The 27,128-nt window shown below is 32.9% G+C and overlaps 1 protein-coding gene across 3 annotated transcripts in view; it reads right to left on the bottom strand.

Moving 5' to 3' along the window:
• The window catches only part of LOC148601488 (uncharacterized), a 52,062-nt gene extending 26,418 nt beyond the window's left edge, over nt 1–25,644 (bottom strand). For 2 of the 3 annotated variants that reach the window (XM_088554736.1, XM_088554738.1), the window contains exons 1-19: nt 25,572–25,644; nt 24,393–24,613; nt 23,716–23,974; nt 23,094–23,281; nt 21,757–21,868; nt 19,804–20,028; nt 19,171–19,282; nt 18,851–18,922; nt 17,110–17,256; nt 15,593–15,773; nt 14,403–14,505; nt 13,773–13,891; nt 12,930–13,069; nt 12,075–12,252; nt 7,197–7,340; nt 6,952–7,023; nt 6,354–6,443; nt 5,801–5,884; nt 4,545–4,674 (exon numbers count right to left, since the gene is read on the bottom strand). In XM_088554736.1, the coding sequence (XP_088410862.1) occupies nt 4,545–4,674; nt 5,801–5,884; nt 6,354–6,443; nt 6,952–7,023; nt 7,197–7,340; nt 12,075–12,252; nt 12,930–13,069; nt 13,773–13,891; nt 14,403–14,505; nt 15,593–15,773; nt 17,110–17,256; nt 18,851–18,922; nt 19,171–19,282; nt 19,804–20,028; nt 21,757–21,868; nt 23,094–23,281; nt 23,716–23,974; nt 24,393–24,593 (2,557 nt within the window). In that variant the 5' untranslated portion in view covers nt 24,594–24,613; nt 25,572–25,644. The remainder of the gene's footprint in view (nt 1–4,544; nt 4,675–5,800; nt 5,885–6,353; nt 6,444–6,951; nt 7,024–7,196; nt 7,341–12,074; nt 12,253–12,929; nt 13,070–13,772; nt 13,892–14,402; nt 14,506–15,592; nt 15,774–17,109; nt 17,257–18,850; nt 18,923–19,170; nt 19,283–19,803; nt 20,029–21,756; nt 21,869–23,093; nt 23,282–23,715; nt 23,975–24,392; nt 24,614–25,571) is intronic. The other variant, XM_088554737.1, reaches the window with a different exon arrangement.
• Between the last annotated feature and the right edge of the window lie 1,484 nt (nt 25,645–27,128).

The raw sequence follows: 27,128 nt of genomic DNA, 5'->3' as shown, positions 1-27,128 counted from the left end.
GTTACAACTTTGCACTTTCCAATTTTTTTTGTTGTTGGCGGCAGTAAAAATTATATTGGAAAACTGAATGTGGTACCACAAGTACTTCTATGATAGAAAAATGTTGAAAATACCGGTAGTCAGTCTTGTTACTCTCAAAGATTTGTCTTATCAAAATGGTGGCACAGTGTGAAAATGTACATTATTTCTTCACAATTTATCCTATAAAATTTAAAAGGAATCTGACTAGCAGTTTCAGAGGAGATGTAAATATAATGTGTGATGGACCTATACTGACCATAACTATGTCCCTCAACCACTTTGCAACATTTACAAATTTTCCAAAAATCTGTATATCAGTAGCTCATAAAGCACTTGTTAGGAAACAAGCAAATATAATTTTTAGAGTTAAACACTTCCTACACACATTTAGGGTCAAGATCAAACTCTTTCTGGGATTCCCCTCAATATTATTTTTGTCTGTCAAATGTTGAATAATACAAATCCTTTTAAATCTGAGAAGTTAAAAAGCTTGAAAGTAGCAGTATTTATTGGAATCATGCAAATTCTGTAAAATGTGATACACACATAAAAATGGTTGTACATTTTAATTTTTGTCATTATAAAGTTGTTTTATGGACCTATATGATGAAAAGTGTAATTTTTCATTCCAATCTGTCTGTTCTTATGAGATTACTAACATAGAAAATCCAATAATTTCTATTGTATTTCAATGTCATTTACTGAGTTTTCTCCATTAATTTTGAATTCTACAATACATTCTGTATAATTTATTTCTCTTAATACAGAGTTGCATGAAACAACATGTTAATTTCTGTTTACTAAAACATCTGAAACAAAATATCAAAAATAAAAATATGTATGCATTCAAACCATATATCACTCTTTGCATGATTCTTAGCCGGAGTGCTACTAATTATAAACATGCATGTATGCTTGAACTTTATAATCAACACCTTTATAACTGTAATCAATCTTCCAGTCTTTTTTTCTTAACCATTTTATATTCTGATTACTGATAGCATGGTTAATATTAAAGCATGGGACTAAATATCTTCTCAATGCTGTATTTTCCTCTTCTGTTTTAACTCTGTCACCAGATTTCACATCATACGAGCAATTCCTTAGGCAGTTCGAGAAAAGCAGGGAATGCTTACCCTACTGGCGCACCTGGTCAATGTAGTCTAAATTTTTCACTTTTTCTTTAGTTTTGGGTGTGTATTCTCTTAGTTGTGTGACTAAAGTGATTTGTCTGCCTTCTTTACATAGCCTTAGTCCCCAAATTTTATTCCTCATTCTAATCACGGTTATCATTTTACAGTCAAAGGTTTAAATGTCATTTTGTTTGTTTTCCTGCCTTTTCTATTCTTTCTCGTTAACTTACAAACAATAAATATTTCTTTCAAATTCAAACCAAACCTTTAGTTGAAAAGAAAAAAAAAAAAAAGGAAATCTCCAACCTGGCAAACACCTGGACATGCCTGACTGCACAGCTAGTAACTCACCTGAAAGGAGAAAAATCCAGGTGAATGTTATTATATAAGATAACATAGGATGCAGGTAAAAAGCATGTCAATGTGCCTGCCAGGTGATATTGCACTGAAATTCACAAAATATTAACAAAATACATAAAAAAAAAATCACACATTTTTCTTACTTTTTATGAAAAGCATTTAAACAATTTAGCTGTGGAAAATGTTTTTTTTTTCTTTGTTGAAATCCTCGATCTGGTCTAGTTTTGTGGATGCCAATACACATGTACACTAATTTCAGAACAGATAAACTTTGAATTATAACTAATTATAAATAAAGCCAGAATTATAAATGTGGGTAAAATTTTATTCAGATCACCTCATTATCACAGTACACAGTACCTGGCAGACATATATATATCAGTATATAGGCCTAAATATTGTGTGTTTCTGTAACCTCAGAAAAAATGAAATATTAAAGAAAATGCAAAACAAATTGAAAAAAAAAACAACAAAATATTGCTAATCTGGTGACCTTAGACCAGGCCCCAGCACCACAAATCTTAAAAATACCCAAGTCTATGAATATTTTTAACTTCCATGACAACTCCAATCAAAGTCTTTTAATTTAATGACATCACAAATTGTCAAGAATATTCTCAGACATACATGTAAATAAATTTTCCAAGTTTCGCTGTACAAGTAAAAAATTAACAACAAAAAATGAGTGGAAATAGAGAGCAAACATTCTTGTTTTTCCAGGTGTCGGTTTCACAAAAAGTCGCAAGTGTGAAATTGATCGTAAATCATGACGTCACAATGCTATTTTAGTTTATGATGTCATTACTTACGATCAACTTTACACATACGACTTTTTGTGAAATTGAGACCTGGACATCAAGATATTTCAAAAGTATTACTACACGAATGAAAATATCAAAAAAAAAAAATAATAATAATAAAAATAATCAAAATGTCACACATTTTGACCCTAACTTTTTAAGAAAATGTTACAGAAAACATAAAATTTGTTAAGCCTTAATATAATACTAAGGAGAAGAGTGTGTATATATATATATATATAAAGAACAAAATACAGTGATTTTAGAGAAACACTAAAAAATACACGAGAACCTGCCTATGCACTTGATTTGTATAGGCTCAAATATTAATAGGTATCCAGTTTACCACAAGCATTTTCCTTACACAGAGTTCTCATTTTTAGTCATTTCAAGCAATAGAATTTAAAAACAATTATATTTATTTGATTTGCACAACTTTTTTGTAAATACACAGTTATCGGTTGTTGACAGAAAATGTGCAATTAATGGTGAGAAAACTTTTCTATTATTCATATTACCGATGAAAATGAAAAACAAATTAAAGAATGACTTCAGGCATTAAATTATAGATAAATTTAAAACTAAAAGAGGGTTCAACCCACACAAGTTTACATTAGAGCTGTTCCAGATTTAATTGTGGGGATCCCGAGGTACTTCTAATAAATTATGGAAAAAGAAGGGGTGTGTTAAATTGAACAATAGAGATCATCATCAATTTGTGGGTTTGTGGGTGGTGGGGTAGAGAAAAAAGTGTCTCCCAAACCCCCTCCCCAAATTCATACATTCAATTCTGGAACAGCCCTTACATTTAACAATAACTGAGCTATTATTACATTACATAACACCACAAGCTATTAATATATTGAATGATATCCTACTAGTATCTTTGTATCGTATACATGTACTATAAAAAGTTTTTCAAATTAAACCAGAGCTATAAACATACTGTTCCATAAAAATGTATGTAATATGGAGGAAGGCATGGGTGGCTGTCAAACTCTTGACAAACTGGATGAAAGAGACTGACTACGCTTACATTTGCTTCTAAGACTGAGTTCACTGGCAATAAAGTACCGTCCTCCAGTTCAAAATACGATTTATTGGAACTGCACTTAATTTTTCTACTTGCAGTAATTATGAAAATAACTTTTGCAATTTACATAGAAGCTCTCTAATTGCCTTCTGGGGTAATAATCTCAGAAGTGGCCATATAGCCCACACTGTTTGACCCTAACAATATACAGAAAAGTCACATATGATCAAGTTGGGCCCTTAAATTGAAAAAAAAATGCAAAGGTATTCTTCCAGCTTCTAGATCAAACACACCTTTTATGGATGTATTACAATAACTTATTATATATATATTTGGATATTTTAATATCCCTCAAAAAATAAAAAAAACTAAACATAGTAAAAAGGAATAAAAATCCCAACTGTACAGAAAAATGCTTTCCATGTAGCAAATTTTAGGTTAAAACAATAAACTGAACATATAGGACGTGTCCAAACTCAGACGTGCAAAAGGGCATCTGAAGGTCATCACAGGTTATACATACACAAAACAAAAACTCCCTTGATGCGATTAAGAAATTGTGAAGAAAATAAAGAATAATGGGTAGAGAGGTTTTACAAAGAGAATACGAAAAAAAAAAAAAAAAAAAAAAGAAACGAGCAAAATCACACCCTGTTCATGTCAAGATGAAAATGATCAAGTTTTAATTCGTAAAAAAAAGGAGGTAATAATTTTAGGCTTATTGGATTTTAAAACATCCTTTTCACCTTTAACTTCAATGCCTTGTCCTGAGATTGTACTTAGCACCACTCATTTTCCCAGATAATCTGGACAATTTATGTTTAACAGATTTACTTAGCCGACGTCTCTTGCTAGTGTTAAGACTCTCTCGTGAGCGATCAACAACCTTACGCTTCACAACTTTGATATTTTCCTTATCATTAGCAATATGAATGTTAACAGGTCTCTTGGAAGGTACTCTGTTACGAGTCTTGTCTGCTACTGGAGAGTTCTTTAGCCGAAGAAGGCTTGTTTTTGTGTGATGAGCAGTAAGCCGATTCTGTAATGGTGTAAGTACCACTTGTAATACCTTGCTTGTATTCTGTAATGGTCGATGGATCACAAACTCCTGACTAGAATGTCTTAATGACAATGGAGGACAAAGACTGCCCTCTGGTGGATAGTCAAATCCCTTTTTATCTGTTATGAATTCATTACCTTGGAATTCTGATGCCTCTGTTTCCAGTTTAACAATTTTTTCATCCTTGAGAACAAGGCGTTCCTCTGCAGTTGTGACAGCATGTTTGCTATCCTCTAATGCTACTTGTAACTCAGAAATAAGGGATTCCTACAAAGATATCATAACTTAAGTGTCTTGTTAAAAAAAAATGCAAACATCTGTAAAAAGTATGTTAAACTAAAGATAATCTGAACCTGAGCAGTGCTCATCCTCCCCTAACTTTATATATTAAGTATAAAGATCAGATTCTGACCTTTGATCTCAAACTCAATGAATATTCTTCATCAGTCAAGTCTCATCATCAGTCAATTCCAAAATTCGAGGTTCTTTACTTAAGTAGCACTCCAGCTAAGGATCATGCAAAATGTGATTCATGAGTAAAAAGCCTACATATCTTTATTTTTGATATTTTGTTTGAAATGTCACAGTAAACAGAAATTAACAATTGGTTTTTCATATAACTGTGCTCTAAGGAGATAAAAATTACATAGAATGCACTGTAGATTTCAAAATTAAGGGAGATAACTATGTAAATGGCACTCAAATACAAGAGAATCTACTGGATTTTCAATGTGGATTATCTCCTAAGAGCAGGCAGATTTGAATGAATAATTACACATTTCATAGTACAGACCCATAAAATAACTTAATTACAAAAATAAAAATATGTAGCCTTTTTTAGGGTGTATCGCATTTTTCAGATTTTGCATGATCCTTACAAAGACAGCTACATAAGAACAAAAACAACAAAAACCCTAAAAATCTTCAGTCAAAGAAGACTGAGCTTCAAATTCATGTTCCAATCATACTGGTCTTAGCATTTATGTAGGTTATAACATACAGCATGTATCTTAGTTTAAAAAAAAATTGAAATCTGACCATTTCAAATCAGGAAGGTTAAACCTCCAAGATTTACTATTGTTTGGACTATTAATTTACTTTGAGTGTATGAGAAATTTAAGTTAGAGAAATCCACGGTTACATGTATTGACATTGATTGTATACATGCACATGTAGAAGAGAAGTGCATTCCCTCCTTAAGAAGCTGTGTAAAGTATAAAAGATGGACGGGACAGACAAGGTGATTGCAATATAGCTCTGACTGTAATGAGTCGTAGTATAATATAGATTCTTTACTTAAGATCTGGATTTCAAAAAAGAGTTATTTTCTATACAGTGAAAAAAAAAGAGAAAACAAAAGATCATTTCTGGTATAAAAATTAAATAAAAATACCAGTTGTTTAATTTTGTCTTCCTTCTGTTGAAATGTTTCACCAGCCTCTGTCAGCATGGCATTCAGCTCTTCTATTTCTTCAGCCTGATAAAGGAATATAAGGAACAATTATGACAAAAAGCATCACAACAAGAGAAGTAGATTTAATGGAATGTAATATTCACAAAGCTAACTAAAGTGTAAGATTACCCAAGTTGAAAAATTACCAGTGATTGGAAAACTTGCTTGCTCATAGCTACTTATAAACAACAGTTTCTTAAAACACTACCATACGTAAAAAAAAAAAAATTCTACACCAAAACAGACATGAAGATAATTACAATTCATGCATTCAATGAAGATAGGCACTAATTACAATTCATGCACTCAATGAGAAAAGGCACTGAGAGAACAACGGTTAAACTTTTTCAAGCATTATTTTCACTAGATTAATATTTGTTTACATTGACAAGCATTCTGTCACTGCCTATTTCCTGGTCAAGACTTTTGAAAATTTTGCTTGATCCTGTAATGCATATTCATTCTCTCCAAAATATTGAATTCTCAGTTATACCTGTTCTTTGATTTGATCTTTAGCTTCCTTTAACTGTTGGGTCAAAGTCTCCAACAAACAGCTGTTCCCAAAGTCTACTTCACTGCCTCTCTATGGAAATAATAAAACACATAATATAAATAAATTCAATGGAGACAAGCACTGAAATGCCTTAACCTTTTTTGAAAATGAAAATCAACAGTGATTGTCAGAACACAATGGTGGAAACATTAATTTCATTTTCGTTCCTTTAGTCAGGTGGGAGGATATGAAAACAGTATAATGTGAAATTTTAGCTCCCTTTTTATAGCTGTTAGATGCCGGCTTCTGTAATCAATCTACTTAACCACAGATTTAAATTTGTAATTGCTCCTAAAAATTGTATTTTAATGTTCCTCAAAGAAAATATTCACAAAGCTTAATTTTTGCCATCCAGTACTTACCAACCCAAATAACAAAAAAAACTGCTGCAAAATTGCTTTGTTTACAATATTTCTGTTCTTAATAAAAATAAATCTAATAAGTAAGTTTGGGAACATGAACTTTAACCTTTTCACCTTTACTGAAATAGGCCTTGGTCACCTATTTTCGTCAAAATTCATGACTGACATGTACTCACTGATTTCGTATGACTAACCAAGCCTGCATTCAATTTCTCCTTCAATGTCTTCACTTCTTCTTTTGCTTCTGTCTGCATTTGAAAGAGAAAGTAATATTATAATTTTGTTTTATGAGTGCGGTATACACAGAAGAATACGGTACTTATAAATGTTGCATTAAATATATGAGCAAGATCATAAAAAATTTACTAAGAGAAAAGAAAATATAAAGCACAGCCATTTAAATGTGTTGTTTTGTTATTACCTCTGACTTTTGAGCTGCAGCCAGCTGGAACTGTAAGGATGTATTTTTACCAATGTAATCTTCCTGTTCAGAGATATACTTGTTAAGTTGTGTCTGAACCTTATCCAGTTCATCCTTCACTTCCTCCAATTCTTTTTCTTTTGACTGAAAGAGTAATCAAGGGAACCAAGGTTATAGCGGTAATCAAAAGAATGTAATCCAGGGACAAAGACCAGACATGGAAAACAGACATACACAACAAAGAACATAAAGTAACTAAAATCATACATACAAAGAAACAAAAGTAAATGAGCAACTCGGACTCCACTAAAAACTGGGAGCATGGACGTTGATTTTGCACTTGTTGTTATGCTTGGTATACCCCACTCATACAAGTCCCAAAAAAACACGAAGTTGTTATTGGAGAGCAACCAAAATCGCTTACAATATATGGCGGAATAAATTTGACAAAAATCAGACAGATGGACATACATGTGTACCACCAACTCATTGAACGGGGTACAATAAGGAGTCTAAAAAGTTAAAAGAAGTCAAAACTTTGATTGAGGAAACATATGTCATACCAATTACATATGGATTCCAGAATAAATAGGAAATGTTAGTTAGAAAATGAAACAGATCAAGAAAATTACATGTATTATAATCTTACAAATAACACATGGATTTCAGAAAATCAAATATTTTTTTTTTACATGTAATTCAAAGGTTTTGCAATTTTGTTATTTGTATTACAAAGGAAAACCATGAAAACTAGACCTTAGGCCACACCAATATAGTTTCTTGTTTGTTGAAATCGCCATTGAAATTTTTAGTTTTTAGAGGGAATTTTTTTTTTTTAGTTTCACAGATATTCTGGAATTTTTGCCCAACTCTAGTTTTAAAATTGAAATGTGTAAACTACTTTATACTGTTGTAATTTTGTGAACTTCCAACAAAGCTTTGTTTAGATATACTAAAGTCTGCCTAAATGGTGAGTTCTATCAATTTAATCGACTTTGTATGGCAGAATGGTAGGGTGAGAAAACCATGTATGCTACAAAGATAGACTGAATCAGTCACATTTGCTGACAAGTTCTGAGAAACTTGTTTGGAGCGATCTGATATTACTGCTTGGCTTAGCTTTGAGGTAAGTGTATGATGTTAAATTCTGGAAAATCAGGGAAACAGTGGTGCTGTAGGCTTGTTTACTCTCATATTTCAATGTAAGAAAAGTCCAGTCTTATAAGAAAGAAATATTTTCTTCCTCTCATTGTGGACTCAAATCTTCATCTTTTTGTTGTATGAGGTTTTATTTTAAATCTGATGTTCATGCCTCACTAAGAGAGGCGACCATGTGAAATAAAAATGAGCCTCCTAAGATAGCATAATTATTTGGACTACTATGTGACCCAAATTTCAACAAGAAAAATGCAATTAAGTTGTGATGAAATCGTCATAAACGCCTTGATTTTCTAATAAGGTTGCGAGAGGTGACAAGCTTATTAACCTAGGTAGATAGTACAATGAAGTTGAAAAGGTACAGTGCAAAATATCAAATATTGACACTGGTACCAGAAAAGTTAGTTTGCAGGAGCTTTCATGTTTTAGAACATGTCATCACGACAGATTAGCAGAATCTGGCTGCAAGCTTAATACATTTCTTTATTGTCTTTTAAAGGCACCTGCAATCACAAATATCAATGAAGAAGCCATAGTTATTTCCAAGAAACCAGTGAGCACTTCTTTTCAATAAATAACCAGAAGAGCACAACAGACCAATAGAGACAACTTACTTTTGGTCCACAACAACCCAATAGAGACAACTTACTTTTGGTCCACAACAGCCCAATAGAGACAACTTGCTTTTGGGCCACAACAACCAAATAGAGACAACTTACTTTTGGTCCACAACAACCCAATAGAGACAACTTACTTTTGGTCCACAACAACCCAATAGAGACAACTTGCTTTTGGTCCACAACAACCCAATAGAGACAACTTACTTTTGGTCCACAACAACCCAATAGAGACAACTTACTTTTGGTCCACAACAACCCAATAGAGACAACTTGCTTTTGGTCCACAACAACCCAATAGAGACAACTTACTTTTGGTCCACAACAACCCAATAGAGACAACTTACTTTTGGTCCACAACAACCCAATAGAGACAACTTGCTTTTGGTCCACAACAGCCAAATAGAGACAAATTACTTTTGGTCCACAACCGTCTTTTGGTGATTGTTGCCTTTATTTTGGCAAATATGACAACCTCTTAGATGATGGATATGACAACCTCTTAGATGATGGATATGACAACCTCTTAGATGATGGATATGACAACCTCTTAGAGGACAAATATGACAACCTCTTAGATGACAAATATGACAACCTCTTAGATGATGGATATGACAACCTCTTAGATGATGGATATGACAACCTCTTACATGATGGATATGACAACCTCTTAGATGACAAATATGACAACCTCTTAGATGATGGATATGACAACCTCTTAGAGGACAAATATGACAACCTCTTAGATGACAAATATGACAACCTCTTACATGATGGATATGACAACCTCTTAGGTGACAAATATGACAACCTCTTAGATGATGGATATGACAACCTCTTAGAGGACAAATATGACAACCTCTTAGATGACAAATATGACAACCTCTTACATGATGGATATGACAACCTCTTAGGTGACAAATATGACAACCTCTTACATGATGGATACATTAGGTATTTGTGTCAGTTGTGTAGGGAAAATGGAAAAGAAGCTAAAACATGGAGTGTTGGAAAGAAAAAAGAGTTTCCTCTACATACATGTATTAGTAGTAAAAAGCTGTATCAAAGCTTTTGTAATAATTCTACTGACAATATGCTATTAAAAGGACATATGTTCAATTTAAAATTGTTTTTGTTTTTGTAAACTCAGCTCTTTGTCAATTGATGTTAATTAAATGATAAAAATCTTTGACATTTTAGTATTATTATAACATTTTAAAACCAAAATTTTATGAATAATTGAACTTGTTTAGAAGTGTTCTGATATATTGAGATACAATTGATTGAAGCTTGACATTTTACCATCTACTATAGAGATTTGCATGAAGATGATTTTTAAATTTATACATGTACTTGTATTGCAGCTGAAATGGCATGCATGTTGTTTTTATAAGTTGCTGTGATATTGACAGCAACAGAATATTGCATGAAAGGTAGTATTTGTTGTAATAGCAAAAAAAAACAAACAAAACCTTCCAGAAAAAATGAGAAAAAAAAAAGGAAAACAAAATTTGCTTGCCACCCTAGCAATCTCATTATGAATTTTCGAAGCACAAGAAATTATATTGGTGTGGCCTAACCTATATATAAACAGAAGTAGATTGATTGTAGAGCTATGCATAGTCCCTTGAGAGAGCAAACCAAAATTACATTGTTTTCCCCTCCCCCTTTTTCAAAATTCAAAGGGGTTAACTTCACAAAATTCAGTGGATCATACAATTTAGATTCCCAGTGATACCCACAAATACATATCATGTCCTTACTACCTACAAAGTTTCATGAAATTTATCACAGTAATTTTCTATGAAGTTGAGCTCACATCTAGACAACTAAAAACCCATCAAGAATTTAAACCATGTCCTAACTAGATGCTCTAAGATTCCTACTTCTTGTCACAAAGCACAAGTGTAATTTTTAAGCTTCACTTTCCCTTTGCAAGTTTTCAAATCTATATCTATTTTTTTTTTGTTAAGTGGAAAGCAGACATAAATAATAGAGAACAATCTTTTTATAGCTCTCTTGGAAAACCAAAAAAGTTAAAAAAAAATCTTAAACAGTGTTAGAACTGTGTACAGCTGGTAGAGGAGTAATATGAGAAGATTAAAAGTTTGTTTGTTTGTTGGTTGGGGTTTAACGCCCGAGAGCAATATTTCAGCTATATTCAGGTGATAAACATGAAGTGGATAAAATGAACATGAAATGATGAAATGAAAAATGGGATAGGACACAAGGACAATGGGGGTCGGGAAGTTTTGATTGCCACTGGAAATAGGGAGAGGTGGGTAGGATCGGGCAATTTAGCCTCATGTTGCGGAGCCCTATGGTTCCTACTCCGTAAGAATACCACAGTAGGGTTTTTAACGTGCGAGGAACTTGGCATCTTCCCGACACGGTGCACCACTATGGTTTGCAGTCAGGTTTTCCGTATTATAGCTTGACAATCTCAGCATGTGACATGCCAGGTGTACCCCATTCCACCACCTGGGGCACACAACCCAGTTGCTCTGTGGGCAAAGTGCCCTAGTCCCCAACAAGGGTTCTGAGCACTATGTAGTCGCCTTTTACAACAAGCTTAGCGTTGCAGCAGGCCTATTCTTTTGAGAACCGGACCTGCACGGTTGAGAAGATTAAAGGTCAATACAGAAATAATCACAAGTAATGCAATTAACCTGTATACGGCTGATGTAATACTGGTTATCTTTTCAGCTGAGCCTTGAAAACTTGCACAACAAGATGTTAACAATTGATACAGTCAGTATTGACTTACTGTAAAAGTACAATTGTTCATGGGGTACCAATTTTCGTGCTTTTTGTGGGAAGGCCAAACCACGAAATTTGGTTCCCAAAGAAAAGGATATTTTCTTTGATGTGTATACTGAAAATCTCAAAACCACAAATTCTTGAACCCATGAACTTGTGTTTCTTCCCAAAACCCACGAATATTGGTATTCACGAATAAAAGTACTTTCACAGTAGTTTGTCAATAGAAAATGGTGATGTTTACAAACATCTGAAGCAAAGAAAAACATTTAATATTACTTGTATAACAAGAGCATCACATTTGATGAATGACTTTTACACAGCAATGAATATAGATACATACTTGAACTTTGACCTGTTCTTGATGAAGCAGTATACTGGACACCCATTCATCGTCTTCATCTTCCATAACTTCCTGTCTGGGTCTCTTTCGTTTCTGGGACGACCATGCGTCTGTCAAAACCTTGATTTTCCTTTCCATCATTTCTTCCGCCATCATATCACGTTCTCTCAATTGTTCCCTGAATAAATCATTTATTTTATTTGACACTTTCTAAAAAATATGGTGTTTCTATAGCACTTCATAAACCCATCCCCTTATGTCTTCGATATACACAACAAATTCAGGAGAAAAAATATCCTTTTTTGCTTCAAATATCCCTCAACAGTAGGTGTAATAAAGAAAAAAATGTATATGCCCATCATAACTTTTTTAATGTATGATATCCCACAACTTCACAAACAATTAGAAAATTTGAAAAAATAGATGAAGGGGACCTTTCATAATCCAAAAATTGAGGACAAACAGAAAATAATAATACATGTGCTGACAAAAGGCCAGGCTTACGAATAAGTTATCAGGAGTTGTGCTCACCAGCAAAGGACTTACAATATTTGCCATCTTTTGACCTTATAGAGCAGGGAATAGTAATTACAAAACAAAAACCAAGAACATGTACATATAGACCATCATTGGTGATCTTACATGTGCAGTAGTATAAAAAAATAATTCCCAAACTCCATGACTTTTTCCACATAAAATATGGGAGGGACGGAAAGTATTTTTCCCCCTCCTTTTATTGTAAATAAAATGTGATGAGGGTGCTTTCAGCTCAATAAATAAAAATCTTGATTTTGCAGTAAAATGAGACAACAAGGTCTAAGAACTAAAAAAATAAAAATCTTAATTTGGCCTTACTCATATTCATTCTCTATCTTGACAATCTGATCCATCATCTCTTTGCAAACTTCTTCTCGAACATCTCTTTCTAAAAACAACTTGCTTCTTCTTTCTTCTTTTAACTTTTCGTGTAGATTCTCAATTATACGAATCAACTCCTACAAGTAAAATCCCAATACTTTAAAGAAAACAATATTTTCATTAATAGTTATAAAGCTACAGTTCCTTAAAACTAATATTGTAATGTAATACTTAGAACTTAGTAATTCAAGTCAAATAAAAAAAAGTGTTCTCAAAATTACAGGCAAGCACATAGTAACATGATGACTTGAATCGAAACCCTTGACATTACACATTCATGGCAAGGAAGCTACCACTAGGCCATTAATGTAAGATTCTTACAAAGACAGATACTTAAGTAGTAGTGTTTGTAAGAATCATGCAAAATCTGTAAAATGTGATATACCTCAAAAAAGGCTACATATTTTTATTTTTGATATTAAGTTGATTTATGGGTCTATATTAAGAAATGTTTTAATATTTATTCCAATCTGTTTGCTCTTAGGAGATAATCAACATTGAAAATCTAATACATTCTATTGTCTTTGAGTGTCATTTACAGAGATATCTCCCTTAATTTTGAAATCTACTGTGCATTCTATATAATTTTTATCTCCTAAGAGAACAGGGTATATGAAAAACCGACTGTTAATTTCTGTTTACTATGGCATTTCAAACAAAATATCAAAAATTAAAAAAAATATGTAGGCTTTTCACCCATGAATCACATTTTGCATGATTCTTAGCCGGAGTACTACTTAATACATAACCTAGATTACTGGCTTAAAACCTGCCACTTACAGCTCTCTCAGATTCATCCATTGAGTCGTTATCTTCCAGATCATCGTCATCATCTTCTGGCAAAGGAACTTCTTGGCCTCTTTTAAGAGCTGAATTCATCAAGGACACATCAGCTCGACCTTAAAATACAGTAATTTAAAGATTTAAATAATATAAACTGAAAGCCATTGCTCATTAGATTTATCCGGTTTTTTAATATTTAGGGAAAAAGTGTAAAATATCAAAACCTAAATGAAGTAAAATTGTCCAGGGTCAAGATATCAAAAATCCCACAAAATGGCATATTTGAAGTTATATTTTTTTTCTTAATAAAATCTGTGATCAGTAATTCTAAAAATGAAACAAAGATGACCATTGTTAAGAAATAATTGAAAATTGCCTTGGTCTTAAAAACCTCACCTACAAATAATCTAAAGGATGTATAAATTTATTCAAATTTCTAGCATTTTTCAGAGTAATTGTAGTATTTAAGTAACAGAAAATGCTTTGCTACAGACAGTTGGAAAGAACCAAATAAGGACTGTACCAAATTCCTTCCATACATGTACCATTGTCCCTATTTGGTGAACAAGCCCTATGTTTAGCAATCAGGGAAAAAAAGCCAATGAAACTGACACCCCAAGATCTTACCTGGAGTGGCCCAAGGAATAGATGGTCTCACAGCCTGTTTGGGCGGTGGTACTGATTTTATCCTTTTTTTTGGAGGAGGATCAGGCTTTTGAACAACAACAACCTACGGATACATAAAGGAACAAATGCAATATCAATCTATTAAGTAAGCATCAGTCAATGGTTAGATGTACACTACAATGTATGGATACAGTTGAACTTACATACTGTAATATCGTGGCTGCAGTAGAACTTACATGAAATATTACTATTTCAATTGAGCTTACAGGTAATGTTATGGATACATTGAATTTACATACTGTGATATCATGGCTACAGTAACCTACCTGTAATGCTGTGACTTCAGTTGAGCTTACACATAATGTTATGGATGCAGTTGAGCTTACATGTTATGTTATGGCTGCAGCTAAATTTACATGTAATGCTAGGGTTGCAGTTGAGCTTACATGTAATGATTTGGCTGCAGCTAAGTTTTCATGCAATGTTATGGCTGCAATTGAACTTTCATGTACATTTACTGCTTACAAACACACTTTAAACTTAATGCTAAGGTCACTGCTTTGAAATACTTTTAAACATTTATTTTTGTTTTTCTAACACATGGATTTACCTAGGATCTTGTAATCAGATAATTAAGTCTTTGCCATATAAATTTCTGATAACAAGTCCGAGCTAAACAATTTTAATGAACTTATATAGCAACCATTTGGCATGTTAGCCAATTCTGCAAACTCTTTTTTTTCCACAAATGTCATTGCTAAAATTCGCCAAAACCCAGAAAATTTCCAAAAGTTGTCCCTAACCTAAATGTCCTGAATTTGGCTAGTTGGCTCAAAATTCTTTAAAAAATTTTATATTGAAATGCTGCAAAAAATTTCAAAAAATGTTCTAAAAGAAAAAGTTCTCTATGTGTTGACAAGAATTCAGATGGTGTATACAATGTAATTCAAGCCACCTTACTATCAGTTTAAAACATCTAAAAAGATCACAAAAGGTATTAATTAAATAGCTCTTATACAGACATGATTTTACAAAGCCATCAAATTGCAAAATAAAAATAAACATATTGTAAAAAAAAACAACAAAAAACAAAACACAGAACAATAAAATCTGCATGCCAAAAACTGGAATTTCATTTTAAATCGAAGAAAATCATGTCTGCTTGTCATTCTTTTTCTGTTTACAATTACCTGTTTTGCTACCGCAGAGAATTTGAAAACATGAAGTGTCTCATCAAACATGCTGGAACATTGGTTAACATTGACAATCATGGCAGCCTTGCCACGTCCACAAAAAAAATTCTGAAACAATCTCGTCAGTTTACTATCTCTAAAGGGTATCAACTGTGTCTTATCCCTAGAAATACATGGACTATTTTAAAGGTTTCACTTCTTGATGAAGTTCGGTGAAAATCATGAATGGCTATACAAAAACATTTGTAATATTTCATTGTAGAGTTATACATTTTTCATATGAACTTGCATACATTGTCATGGCACATTGACAGTTTACTCCCACTCAAACACATGTTGGAAGTTAATATCAGGCAGTAACTAAAACTGTTTACAATGTATGCCCCCCTTTATTAAGCATTGTACCAAATTTGAAATCAATGCATTCATGAGATAATTGCCACGAAATTTGGATGCAAGAAGTGTTCCAATATATTACTCATATCGTTGTGTAAGGATATAATATGAATCTTTTGCCAAAACTTATACCTAATCAAAAAGGATGAAACGATTCATTGCGATATCGATGTAACACAATACTTTTGGTCACGATACGATATGATACATTTGACTGAGGTTTCAATACAGTATGATACAGGTCAAAATACAACTTTTTTTTCAAACAATTGCTGATAGTACAGTAGGACATGTCTTGTGAGAACAAAACCTGGCTTTAACAAAATTCACTATTTTTAAATCTGTTGAATAATTTTTATTTCAAATTGAAGAAAATATATAGGACAACATGCTGTGGTGTATCGTATCGTCACCCTTATATCATTATATATATGTATCATATCGTGTGGTAGGTGTATCATTACAGGCCTACTTATCAACCTTTCTTTATAAATCAGAGAATGGTATCCCTTCAGATAGACACAACCAGCAGTAAGAAAAGCTAAGACTGATCAATTTCCCATTCAACATTTCAAACTTTTTTTTTTAAAGTTTAAAGTAAATATATTTTAAAGCTTATGATATAGAAAACATTCCCCAACATGAACTCAAACAACCATCTTTTTAGTTAAGAAAATGAAACCACCAAGGAAGAGCAAAATCCTGTTCACAAAAGACGTTTAGTCTTTATATGCAGATCTGATCATTTTCAAATAGAATGCCCTTCATAGAGGTACTGTGAAAGTACTACTGTTCGTGGGGTAGAAATTTTTGTGGTTTTCATGGATTGGTCAAACCAAGAAATGTGGTTCCTAACAAAAAGGAGGTTTCTATTTATGTGTATACTGAAAACCTCAAAACCATGAATTCAAGAATCCATGAACTTGTTTCTTCCCAAATCCATAAAAATTGGTATTCACGAATTAAAGTACTTTCACAGTATTTTATTCATAGTTTCTTAAAACAGATTATTGATGAATACAGGTGGTTGTTAAGACAGGTTTGACTAGAGTTTTTGTGGTTAGTTGTCATAAATGTGAAACTCCCTTTGTTAAGAAACAGGTTTCATTGTTTCTTACTTGTGATGCTGGTTGTTCCTCAGAATCTCTATACATCTACCAAGGGTCATCAGAGAAGTGTTGATATTTCCTGCTTCCTTCAGTCTGTCTCCTTTACTTTGGGTCTTAGAATGTCTCTCTGACCCAGCCAGGTCACACAAGGACAGCCTATTAGAAAGAAAATTTTCAAATTAATTAACACCCTTAGCAGATATACAGTGCATGCTATGGTATCCTTTTTTTTCTCTCAGTGTCAAAATAAAGAAAACAATATGAAAATAATGAAAAACTAACAGGGGCATTGTTCCATCAAGGCAGACAAAACAGCTGAAACAACAGAACAAAATAACTTCCAAATTTGTGGAAAATTTTCATAATAAACAAAAAACTAGACCTTAGGCCACAACAATATAATTTCTTGTTTATCGAAACAATTTTCTGGTATTTTTGCCTGACTATTGTTTTGAAATCAAAATGTGTAAAGTATTTCTAATTGTTTTTTTTTCGTGACATTTTCTATCACAACTTTGTTAAGCTATACTAAAGCCTGCTGAATGGTGAATTTTATCAGTGTAATAGGCTCTATATGACAACTAAAATAGTAGGGAAAATGGAAAACATGGAGTGTTGGAAAGAAATCAAACTTTTGTAATAATTCTACTGACAATATGCTATTAAAAGGACAAACGTTCAATTCAAAATATTGGTGTTAATTAAAATATAAAAATCTATGACATTTTAGTATCATTATAAATGAACATTTTAAAACAAAAATTTTATGAATAATTGAATTTGTTTAGAAGTGTTCTGACATACAGATACAATGGATTGAAGCCTGACATTTCACTATTACTCTAGAGATGTGCATGAAGATGATTTTTAAATTTATACAGGTTTTGCATGTATTGTATTTGATGTGGCATGCAAGTCGTTTGATAAGTTGGTGTGACATTGATAATAACAGAATATTGCATGAAAGGTAGCCTGTGTGTTTTAGACATGTATTATAAGAATCTAAAAGGCCATCCTTAAAAAATGTTGGTTTGCTGTTTATCGACATGCAATTTTTGGTGTGAAAAATGCCAAAAAGTGAAGCCAGTTGGCTAAAAATAGAATTATCTTCCATAAAACCAGAAAAAAAAGACAAAAATTTGCCGCTCAAGCCATTATATTAACTTTCCGAGAAAAAAAAAATTATTTTGGTGTCAGATTATTTCTTATTATACAAGAAGTCCTCAGCCCTTGATAAGACCTCACATGATCACACCAAGGGGGCCAGTTTTATCTACACACTGTGCTAAACACAGTCATCTGTGAGCAAGGATAAAATCATCATTGGACTTCTCAGCGACCTTTCATCAGAAAACTCCTTATGATTCTGACGAAATATTTAATAAAATAAATGTGGCCAATTTGAGGAGGTAGACCTAAGATAGGAGAAATAACTCTTGAAATCAGTGATATGTTTGTATCATATTCAATTTCACCAAAGCCTTTCAACCTTTCCTTTGAAACAGAATGAAATCAGGCCGAGTTACTTTGATACTTACATGAGATTGATGTCAAATGCTAAACACAAATGTTCCAATGATTTTTAAAAGTTGTGTCCCTTACCCTAGGTCTACCTCCTTAATTTAATACTTACCACTTAATGTGAATAACACGGGTGTCCTCCACTACCTGTAGGAATTTCACAAAGAAATGAATGAAATTTTACTAGTTATATTTTGATAATTTAACAGGTTTCTAACTGTATACTTACATACTAACTCGAGCATGGTTAGGGTTACCCTTGTCCACCACTCTAAGGATCTTAATATTAAATATACAGTGGCTGAAAAAGACAGATCGTTCTATCATATTATACATCCAACAGTAGAAAAAATAGATTTTAAAATGAAACTGATATCAGTTCTTATTCCTTTTTACAGATTTCATTGATACTGCCCACATCAGAAAATTTCAGGAACCATTTGGAATATTTACAGAATTAATTCCACAATTTGTAGCATGTAGATCAGAGTTTACAGGTTCATTTCCTTAATTTAAAAACTAAAAATCACATCTTTGCTATACCCCTACCTCCTTGATGACTGATGGTTGAGTTTTGTACAGGCAGTCCTCAAATTCTTCTGGCCTACTGTTAACAAGTTATAGGCTTCATCAGCAGAGGTGACATGAATCTCTTTTAAACCTATGAAAACAAGATAAACATAGAAATTTAGACATTGTAACTTTTTTTTTAAATTGCTCCTTTAATTTGTTGGTGTTATTGTACACTATAAGCAATAAGCTTTCTTTATTTATTGCAGAAATCCTTACTGGTTTTATGTAGTTACTGCAATCCAAATTTCCCTAATGGAATAGTTTTTTTTTTTTAAACAGTACTTTAAAAACTGATCAGCTAATATTGAGCCATGAATAAGCATTAAAATAGTTCCGAACAATGGATTATATAGGGCACTCATTTTTCCATTTTTCTTTTTCTCAACTTCAAGGAGTATTTTGGTAGGGCAATGTGTTGACTCCCCAACAATTATTGAAAATAAACCATAAGAATTGATCAAAAGAGTCAGAATGGCCCACTTAAGTAAGAATTAAACACAAAAATCTGTAGTTCAAACTGCAGTTAAAAGGTTGTTTTTTTTTCATTGACCCATTGCTTATAAACCATCAGAGTGCTTAGTATTCCATTTTGATCAGAGACTAACATACCTCTAATATATGGACTACCATTTTTGTCATCACTGAGTCGAAGAACTGGTCGCCTTGTGGTCTTTTTCTTGGGTATTGGTTCCAGCAGATCAAAAATCTGTTCATTGTAGATTTCAGCAAAGCTGACCCAAACAGAGAACTTAATAAGTCCCTGGTCCTCCACGCATACTGCTGCCTCTTCTCTCACTCGGTTCTCTAAGTCAGAGAAAACCTCATCTAAAGAATCTGTAAGATAAAATCTAAATTGACAAAAAACGGGTCAAAGACAGATATAACCAGGTTGCCGTAGAGTTGGAAACAGAAAGTAGAAGTGTGACAGCCCTAAAAATTGAATCCAATGATATGGAATCCTATACTGAAGTTGTGTATCAAATACCTAGTGGCTGTGATTTATAGTTCCTGAGAAAAATGTTACGAAAATATATTCCCCACATGAGTGCAACCTGGTAAAAAGTTCAATATGGCCTAACTCGAAATCTGCAAATTGGATTTTGCTGAAAATTGGACTTAAACTGTATTTTATGGTACTTAAAGTAGCAGTCTTTGTAAGAATCGTTCAAATTCAGTCCTTTCCTTCAAAATTCTCAAAGACTAGCCTGACTAATATAGGACTGTATAGGATTCAACTACACAAAACAAGAAAAGTACACATCATTTCACTAGCCCAAATTAATTTTTTGTAGCCCTAGGCTTCTGCTGTATTTTAGTGTCTTTGCAGAGTTATCTCCCTTAATTATGAATTCTATAGTACATTTCTTATAATTTATAGCTCCTATGAACAGGGGTTATATGAAAAGCACATCTTAATTTTTGATAACTATAAAATTGTTTAACAAAATATCAAAAATAAAAATATGTAGGTTTTCCAACCAGGAATCCCATTTTGCAAGATTCTTAGTTGGAGTTCTGCTTTACAACATAATACCTCTTTACTTCACGTTAGAGGGTATAAAAATACATCACAACAGAGAAATTCTTCACATTCAGGTGTTATTATTTTCATTCCTTGGCCCTTATATTTATTATAGTTATAATGTTATATGTTCAACTTAAGAATAATAGAATCTGTGTTTACCATGTGGATTTGAAATAGCACAGGCCTTATACTAAAGGAGTAGCATAGCTCTGTATGCTTTTACGCCAAACATGTGTTATACATGTATATTCTGTACAGATGCTCATGAATCCTTATTTCAGTGTTAAAATAAAAAAAAGGTTACCTGAAAACAACAAAAAAAAAACAACTAATGGGGGCATTGTTCTAACAGGGCAGACAAAACAGATGAAACAATCAATCAAAGAACTAAAAAATTTAAGAAAAAAATTAGAAAAACTACAGACCTAATTTCTACAAGCCCTCGGCCCTTGATAAAACCTCACATGGTTAAACCAAGGGGGCCAGTTTTATCTACACACTGTGCTAAACACAGCCATCTGTGCGCAAGGATAAAATCATTATTGAACTTCTTGGTACTCTGTAATACATGCATTACTGTACCCAAGTTGCATTTAGACTAAAATCATTTGAAAAACACAGTGCTAGCCTTCAAAGGAAATTACAGAAGAAAAACAGCCCAGAATTAATTGTCGTCACACTTCCCACAGTAAAAAAAACAAACAAACAGTGTTCTAGGATTCCTATTTCCCGTTACCCGGGCCAAGTGAAATTTGGGTCAGGGACAATTAGGTACTTAGTTACACTTTCACTTGGCAAGTTGAAAGCTTCATATGCTTTAAGGATTTGTTTTGTTAGGAAAGCATTCATTGACTGTGGGAAAGTTGATTTTATATGGATTTTTCCCGAGGAAACATTAATTTCTGAAAAATCCTAGAACACTGAAAACACTAACATACCATCAATCACACAGCTAACATTGGTAAATGTCTTTACTATAACAGATACACAACCAGTAGAGTACATGTGCATGGTAAAGTAACACAAGCTATACCAACCTTTAGATGTTCTGTCATAAGATGCATTAGATCTCTCTGAACAAGTCGTCGCATTGGAAATCTGTGACATGTCCGATGCATCATCTCCAAGTAGACTCATTACATCAGGTTCCTAGGTATAAGGTAAACAAAATGAGCATCTAATGGGACATTAAAAGGATACCCTGACATGTTGAAAACAAATTTATGGGGTGAAAAACAATTTAAAAGGGCAATAACTCTAGTGTAAATAATTCAATCAAACTGAAATTTAAACTTGATATGTGATCAAATGATAAAAATTTACGATATACAAAGTTTGAAAAAGATCTTTCAATACCTTCTAAAGATATCACCTTAGATCCATCAGAGGAAGGAGAGATCAAAAACTTTCAGAGAGTATCACATATCTTGTCACTTCTTGTGGCGGGTATTGAAACATAACATTTTTTTCAAAACTTCAAAGAAATGCAACGAAAGCAGAAAACTGCCAACACTGAGCAACTTATTCTGATAAAACTGTATAATTAAATGAAAAAAAAAAAATAATAATTACCATTCATAGTTCCAATTTTTTTGTTAAAAGGATATACATCAATAGACAAACACATGGAGAGCAAAATACAAATATGTTATCACGACTAAAGGTAGACCATTTAAAGGGCATTTCATTTTTTTTTTTCTAGTAATAGGAATCATACTTGAACAAAAGCAAAAAAATAATTGAATTAACAGTAAAATCAAATTTTGAAAAAGCAGAATTCTCTCATTATTTCCAAGGTTCCTGGGAATCACTGAGACTGAAAACAATAAAAACTATGAGCAAAGCTCATTAAAGGATACCACTCGCTGATATAAGGTTGATCAGTCTGAAAATGAATCCCAAATTATGGGGTACCAATGCTATACAACGCTGCTGTCAAAATATCAAGCGGCTGTGATGGATGAACCAGACCTGATTTTACGAGGTCAACAAACAAAGCAGAAATTGGCAAAATCAGAAGTAAATATACAGTAATAAAAAAGAATCATAACGGTAAAATCAGGATTTAAAAAGGCAGAATTCTGCTTTAAAGGGAGAAAAAGCAGGTTTGAGGCACTAATAGATGGAAGGACACAATGATCACTGTATACAATACATCAATATACACAGCCTAAATAGACAAAATCAGAAGTAAATGTACAGGAAAAAAAAAAGAATTATAAGCATTAAAACTATATGAAAAATCTAGATTTGAAATAAGTTAAGTGGAAGAAAATCAGGTCTGTATAAACCTCCTGCAAGGTGGAGGATACAATAAATCAAAGGAAAAAGATTGGTTTGTACTAATTCTGCGTGAAACAGCAAATAAACATACCTCAAATGTGACCATTTTCATTGTCCTTTCTTTGATTTTTAAGTCTTCTTCGGCCTGATCAGTTGACAGCTTCATCACATCCATGAACATTTTAGGTTTCAGCCTGTTGTTAGGCCACTGTTTACCATTAATGCTATTGAAAATTACATCCAAAGCTCTGGGAAGTATTCCAGCATCTTTTGGCTTTCCTGTTGTAGAAAACATTGATTATTCAATAGACATTTACTAGAAACAAAATGTAAAACTGAAATGTAAATACACAACTGGCTCAACACATTTTTTGTCAGTTAAGATTCTAAACATATGCTCAAGTGCAAAAATGTATCAGTAAGTTTTTTAAAAAATAATTATGTAGCACATGCTTTAAACTCTAGATTCACACCTGATATTACTAGGTCAACAACCAAGTGTAAATTTAATTAAAATTGAAAAGAATCATAAAACAAAAATTTGTCCAGTCAGTCTGGCTCATTTTTTAACAAGTCATTGATTTATTCCAACAAGAAGTAAAGTTTATTCAAATTCTTAAAAAAAAAAGAAACAAAGTTAAAAAAAAACAACAAAAAAAACATAAAAAAAAAACAAGTTTTTTAATGATCTAAATAAACAATGAACTAACAACCTTGAATAGTGTATGTCTTGCCAGAGCTGGTGACACCATATGTAAACACCAAACAGTTCTGTCCATCAATGAAGTCTTTCACCAGTCCTAACATAGTGTCATTGAAAAAATTCTTCTGTGTAGTTGCTGAATCAAAAATTCTTGAAAATTTGAATTTGTGGGTAGTTTTTCCTAGGCCATGGGCACAGTTCTTGAAAGTATGTGAATCCTTGGGAGCATGGGCTGCTATAGTGTGTTCATCTTCAATGGATATACAATTCTGAAGAGAAACAAATTTGTATAATGATTACATAAAAACACTAGAATGAAAGATGACTGCAAGTACATGTAAATACTGTCTGTGATCGTACTGAAAATTAAAACGGTTAGTAACCTATACATAAATGTTGGTTTTTCATTGGTTTCATTGGTTTGTCAAACAACAAATTAAAATGTTAAACTTTTCATTAAATTGTTCTTTGAAGTGTTTATTTTCAGGTCAAAATCAGTGTGTAGATAGTCATATGCAGACATGTTTAGGAAGTCAATAAAAGTGTGAAAATTATTCTGTGATAAAGCATAAAATCATGACAGTGTCACCTTTGAATTCAAAAATCAAGATAACCGATAAGATTTCTTCAAACCATGCCAACTGATACCAACAAAACCGTTCCTTAACATCATTCAAAGTAATGTACCTGGTCTTCATTATTTTGAGCCTCTTCTTCAGAGAAAGGTCGAATTCTCAGGTAACACTTCATATGCTCAGACATTTCTGCTGTTTTAGATGTTTCCTCATCAAACAAAATCCTCTTCTTGGGATTCTTGAACGATATATCATCATCAGGGACATTGTCCCCGAACATTATCTCCGAATGTAGTCTGGTTCTTCCTGCCATGTTATCATAAGTCTTGATTACTGTAAAGAAAAAGATAAGAATTGTACAGTTCTTAAAAAAAAATACCACAATGAACATGGGCTTAGTGCAAAACTTTTCCTGACTAGTATATTGTTAAAATTGTCAAATGACTGACGATAAAAATTATATGAGACACTGATAGGTAAACTAGAAACATACCCACTGAAACAAAAATTTATACCACCTTTCATTTGGTAAGACCTGTTTTATTCTAATAAGCAAGCAAAGCTCACTCTTAAAAGTATAAAATTTCGTCTGAACACTCATCACACTGACCCTTGAGAAGCTTTCGCCCAAGCAAAACACAATATCAGGATATGTTAAAGCTTCAATAATAGTAAAAATGCAGGGCAGACGAAATGTTTTAAAGAAAACTAAGTTGTTTTTTCAAATACGCTACTTCCTGTTGGAAGGATCTGGATTAAACCCTACTATCCATGCCGAACCCTGAACAGTTCTTCCTATAATTTGGAATATTTGGAATACCCTATGCAGTCTCCCACTTATTACTAATGAAAAATTTATAAAAAAAACTTGTTAAATAGCATGAAGTACGGAACCTATTACTTTTGCTCCAGACTTCGCTCGCACTAAAGAGTAATCAAATGAACCAAGATTCTAACGGAAATCAAAAGAATGTAGTCAAGGGACAAAGATCGGACATGGAAAACAGACAAACACATCAAAAAACACAAAATAACCGAAAATAAACATATACAAAGTAACAAAAGTTAATAAGCATTTAGACTCCACTAAAAACTGAGAGCACTGACCAGGTGTACTTGCAGGGATTGAATTTCAGAATTTTATTCCACTAGCTAAATTTAGCAAGTCCTGAAAATTTACTATCGCTAAATTTAAAGTTTTTTGGGTTATTTCTGGACTTTACTTATATGATTTATAAAATTCCACTAGCAAATTTTAGCAAGTGAAAATAATGTGAAAGACATTTTATACCATTTCTTATTTCGACTTCGTTTCTTTATTTTCCTAATGCCCGCTTGTTTTAAAACAGCCAATCAGATGATCGTTTACATCGTCGTCTACGAAATGGGAGATAACTGTCGTGAGTGACTGGTTGCCGATTTATCTGATATGTTATATCTTATCGTCCTAATTTTACTCCGCCCAATTCTGAAAAATCGATTTGTGATTTAAATACTCGGAACTCAGAACAAGTTTTCACTGTAAGGACCTTAGGTGATGAGATCCATTAAATAGACAAAAATTGTACTAAAATTTTGTTTAAACTGGTTTTAACATTTACTATCCATGCCCCCCACACACAAACAGGGTCACGTACCAGCCGAGTTGCTCATAAAATGCATAGACCCTTGGGATTAGGATTTCTTTCTTTCTTTTTATATCACATAAATGTTATTAAATCATTTTGATTCCATAATTGAATTATTGTTGTCTGTTCTCAGACATTTAATGCTGTTCATGCTATGCCCAGTTTTAGGGAAGGAGATAGACGAAAAACTGGACATAGCATAAACAGCATTAAATAGCAAGCGGACATGTCTGATAACAAACATAATAACTTAAATATTGAAAAAAAAATGATTTAATAATATATTTTGCTAAAAAAGAGAAAAAATTCTGGTTCCTAGGCCGGCCTGTGATAAAATGTCAAGTCTGGAGTACGTAGACAAAGGAAGAAAAGAAAACTATGACACGATGAACATAATCGGTTCTCATGGTGCTGCGTAACGATGCACGACGCCGCGAGTTTATGCTGATGACCATAAAGTAATTTGTTCACAAAATGCATTAAATAAATACAATTTGTCACAATAGTGTACGTTAAAGCCAGCATTTTTCTATCTTCATAAGTCGGTAGAACATGAAAGGGAGATATTTGATCTCACTTCATAAAAGTGAGAGTTAAACAGGCTTGTTATGAATATTTTAATCTCAAGATGTTTGTTAGTTTTCAATGAAATACATTCAAAGAGTAATCAAAGCAACCAAGATTTTTCTGACTAGCGGAAATCAAAAGAATGTTATCCAGTTGACAAAGACCAGACATGGAAAACTGACAAACACAACAAAGAACTTCTATAGTGATGACTTCAATCTTGTACCTACATCGCCCTGTTCCAGAAGCCTAAATGTAAATAGTCTAGCGCGATACCAGGGGCAAAGCTAGGCCTGTTTTAGTTGTACGCAAATAACGGCGAGGGGTCTTGGGGGGGGGAATCGCTCAAGGCCCCCAGTGAGTCCGGCAAGGCAAAGCCCTGAGGGAAACTCCTGAATTTTAACGATTTTGGAGCCAGTTTTTCAGAGCCTATACTACGTTCATGGTATGCATATGTGATGAATAACCTTTATTTCATCTTTAAAATGTGTGTTTTTATTTTTGTTACTTTTTCTGTAGGCAGCTACGTCCCTGGCCACAGATGAAAGAAAAGTTGACAATACGGAATGTAAAGTCATCGCGCTTGTGGTATAGTTAGGTCAAAAGTTTTCCTTTATCGTCGATTTCTAAAGTGTAGGTCAAGATATGAGACA

The sequence above is a fragment of the Perna viridis genome, chromosome 12 (genome assembly GCF_037379345.1).
Source record: "Perna viridis isolate PV_CMFRI_1.1 ecotype Kerala chromosome 12, ASM3737934v1, whole genome shotgun sequence".
Classification (NCBI taxonomy): domain Eukaryota; kingdom Metazoa; phylum Mollusca; class Bivalvia; order Mytilida; family Mytilidae; genus Perna; species Perna viridis.
Note: the sequence above shows the minus strand (reverse complement) of the source record. Positions and strands in the feature narration are given on the sequence as shown.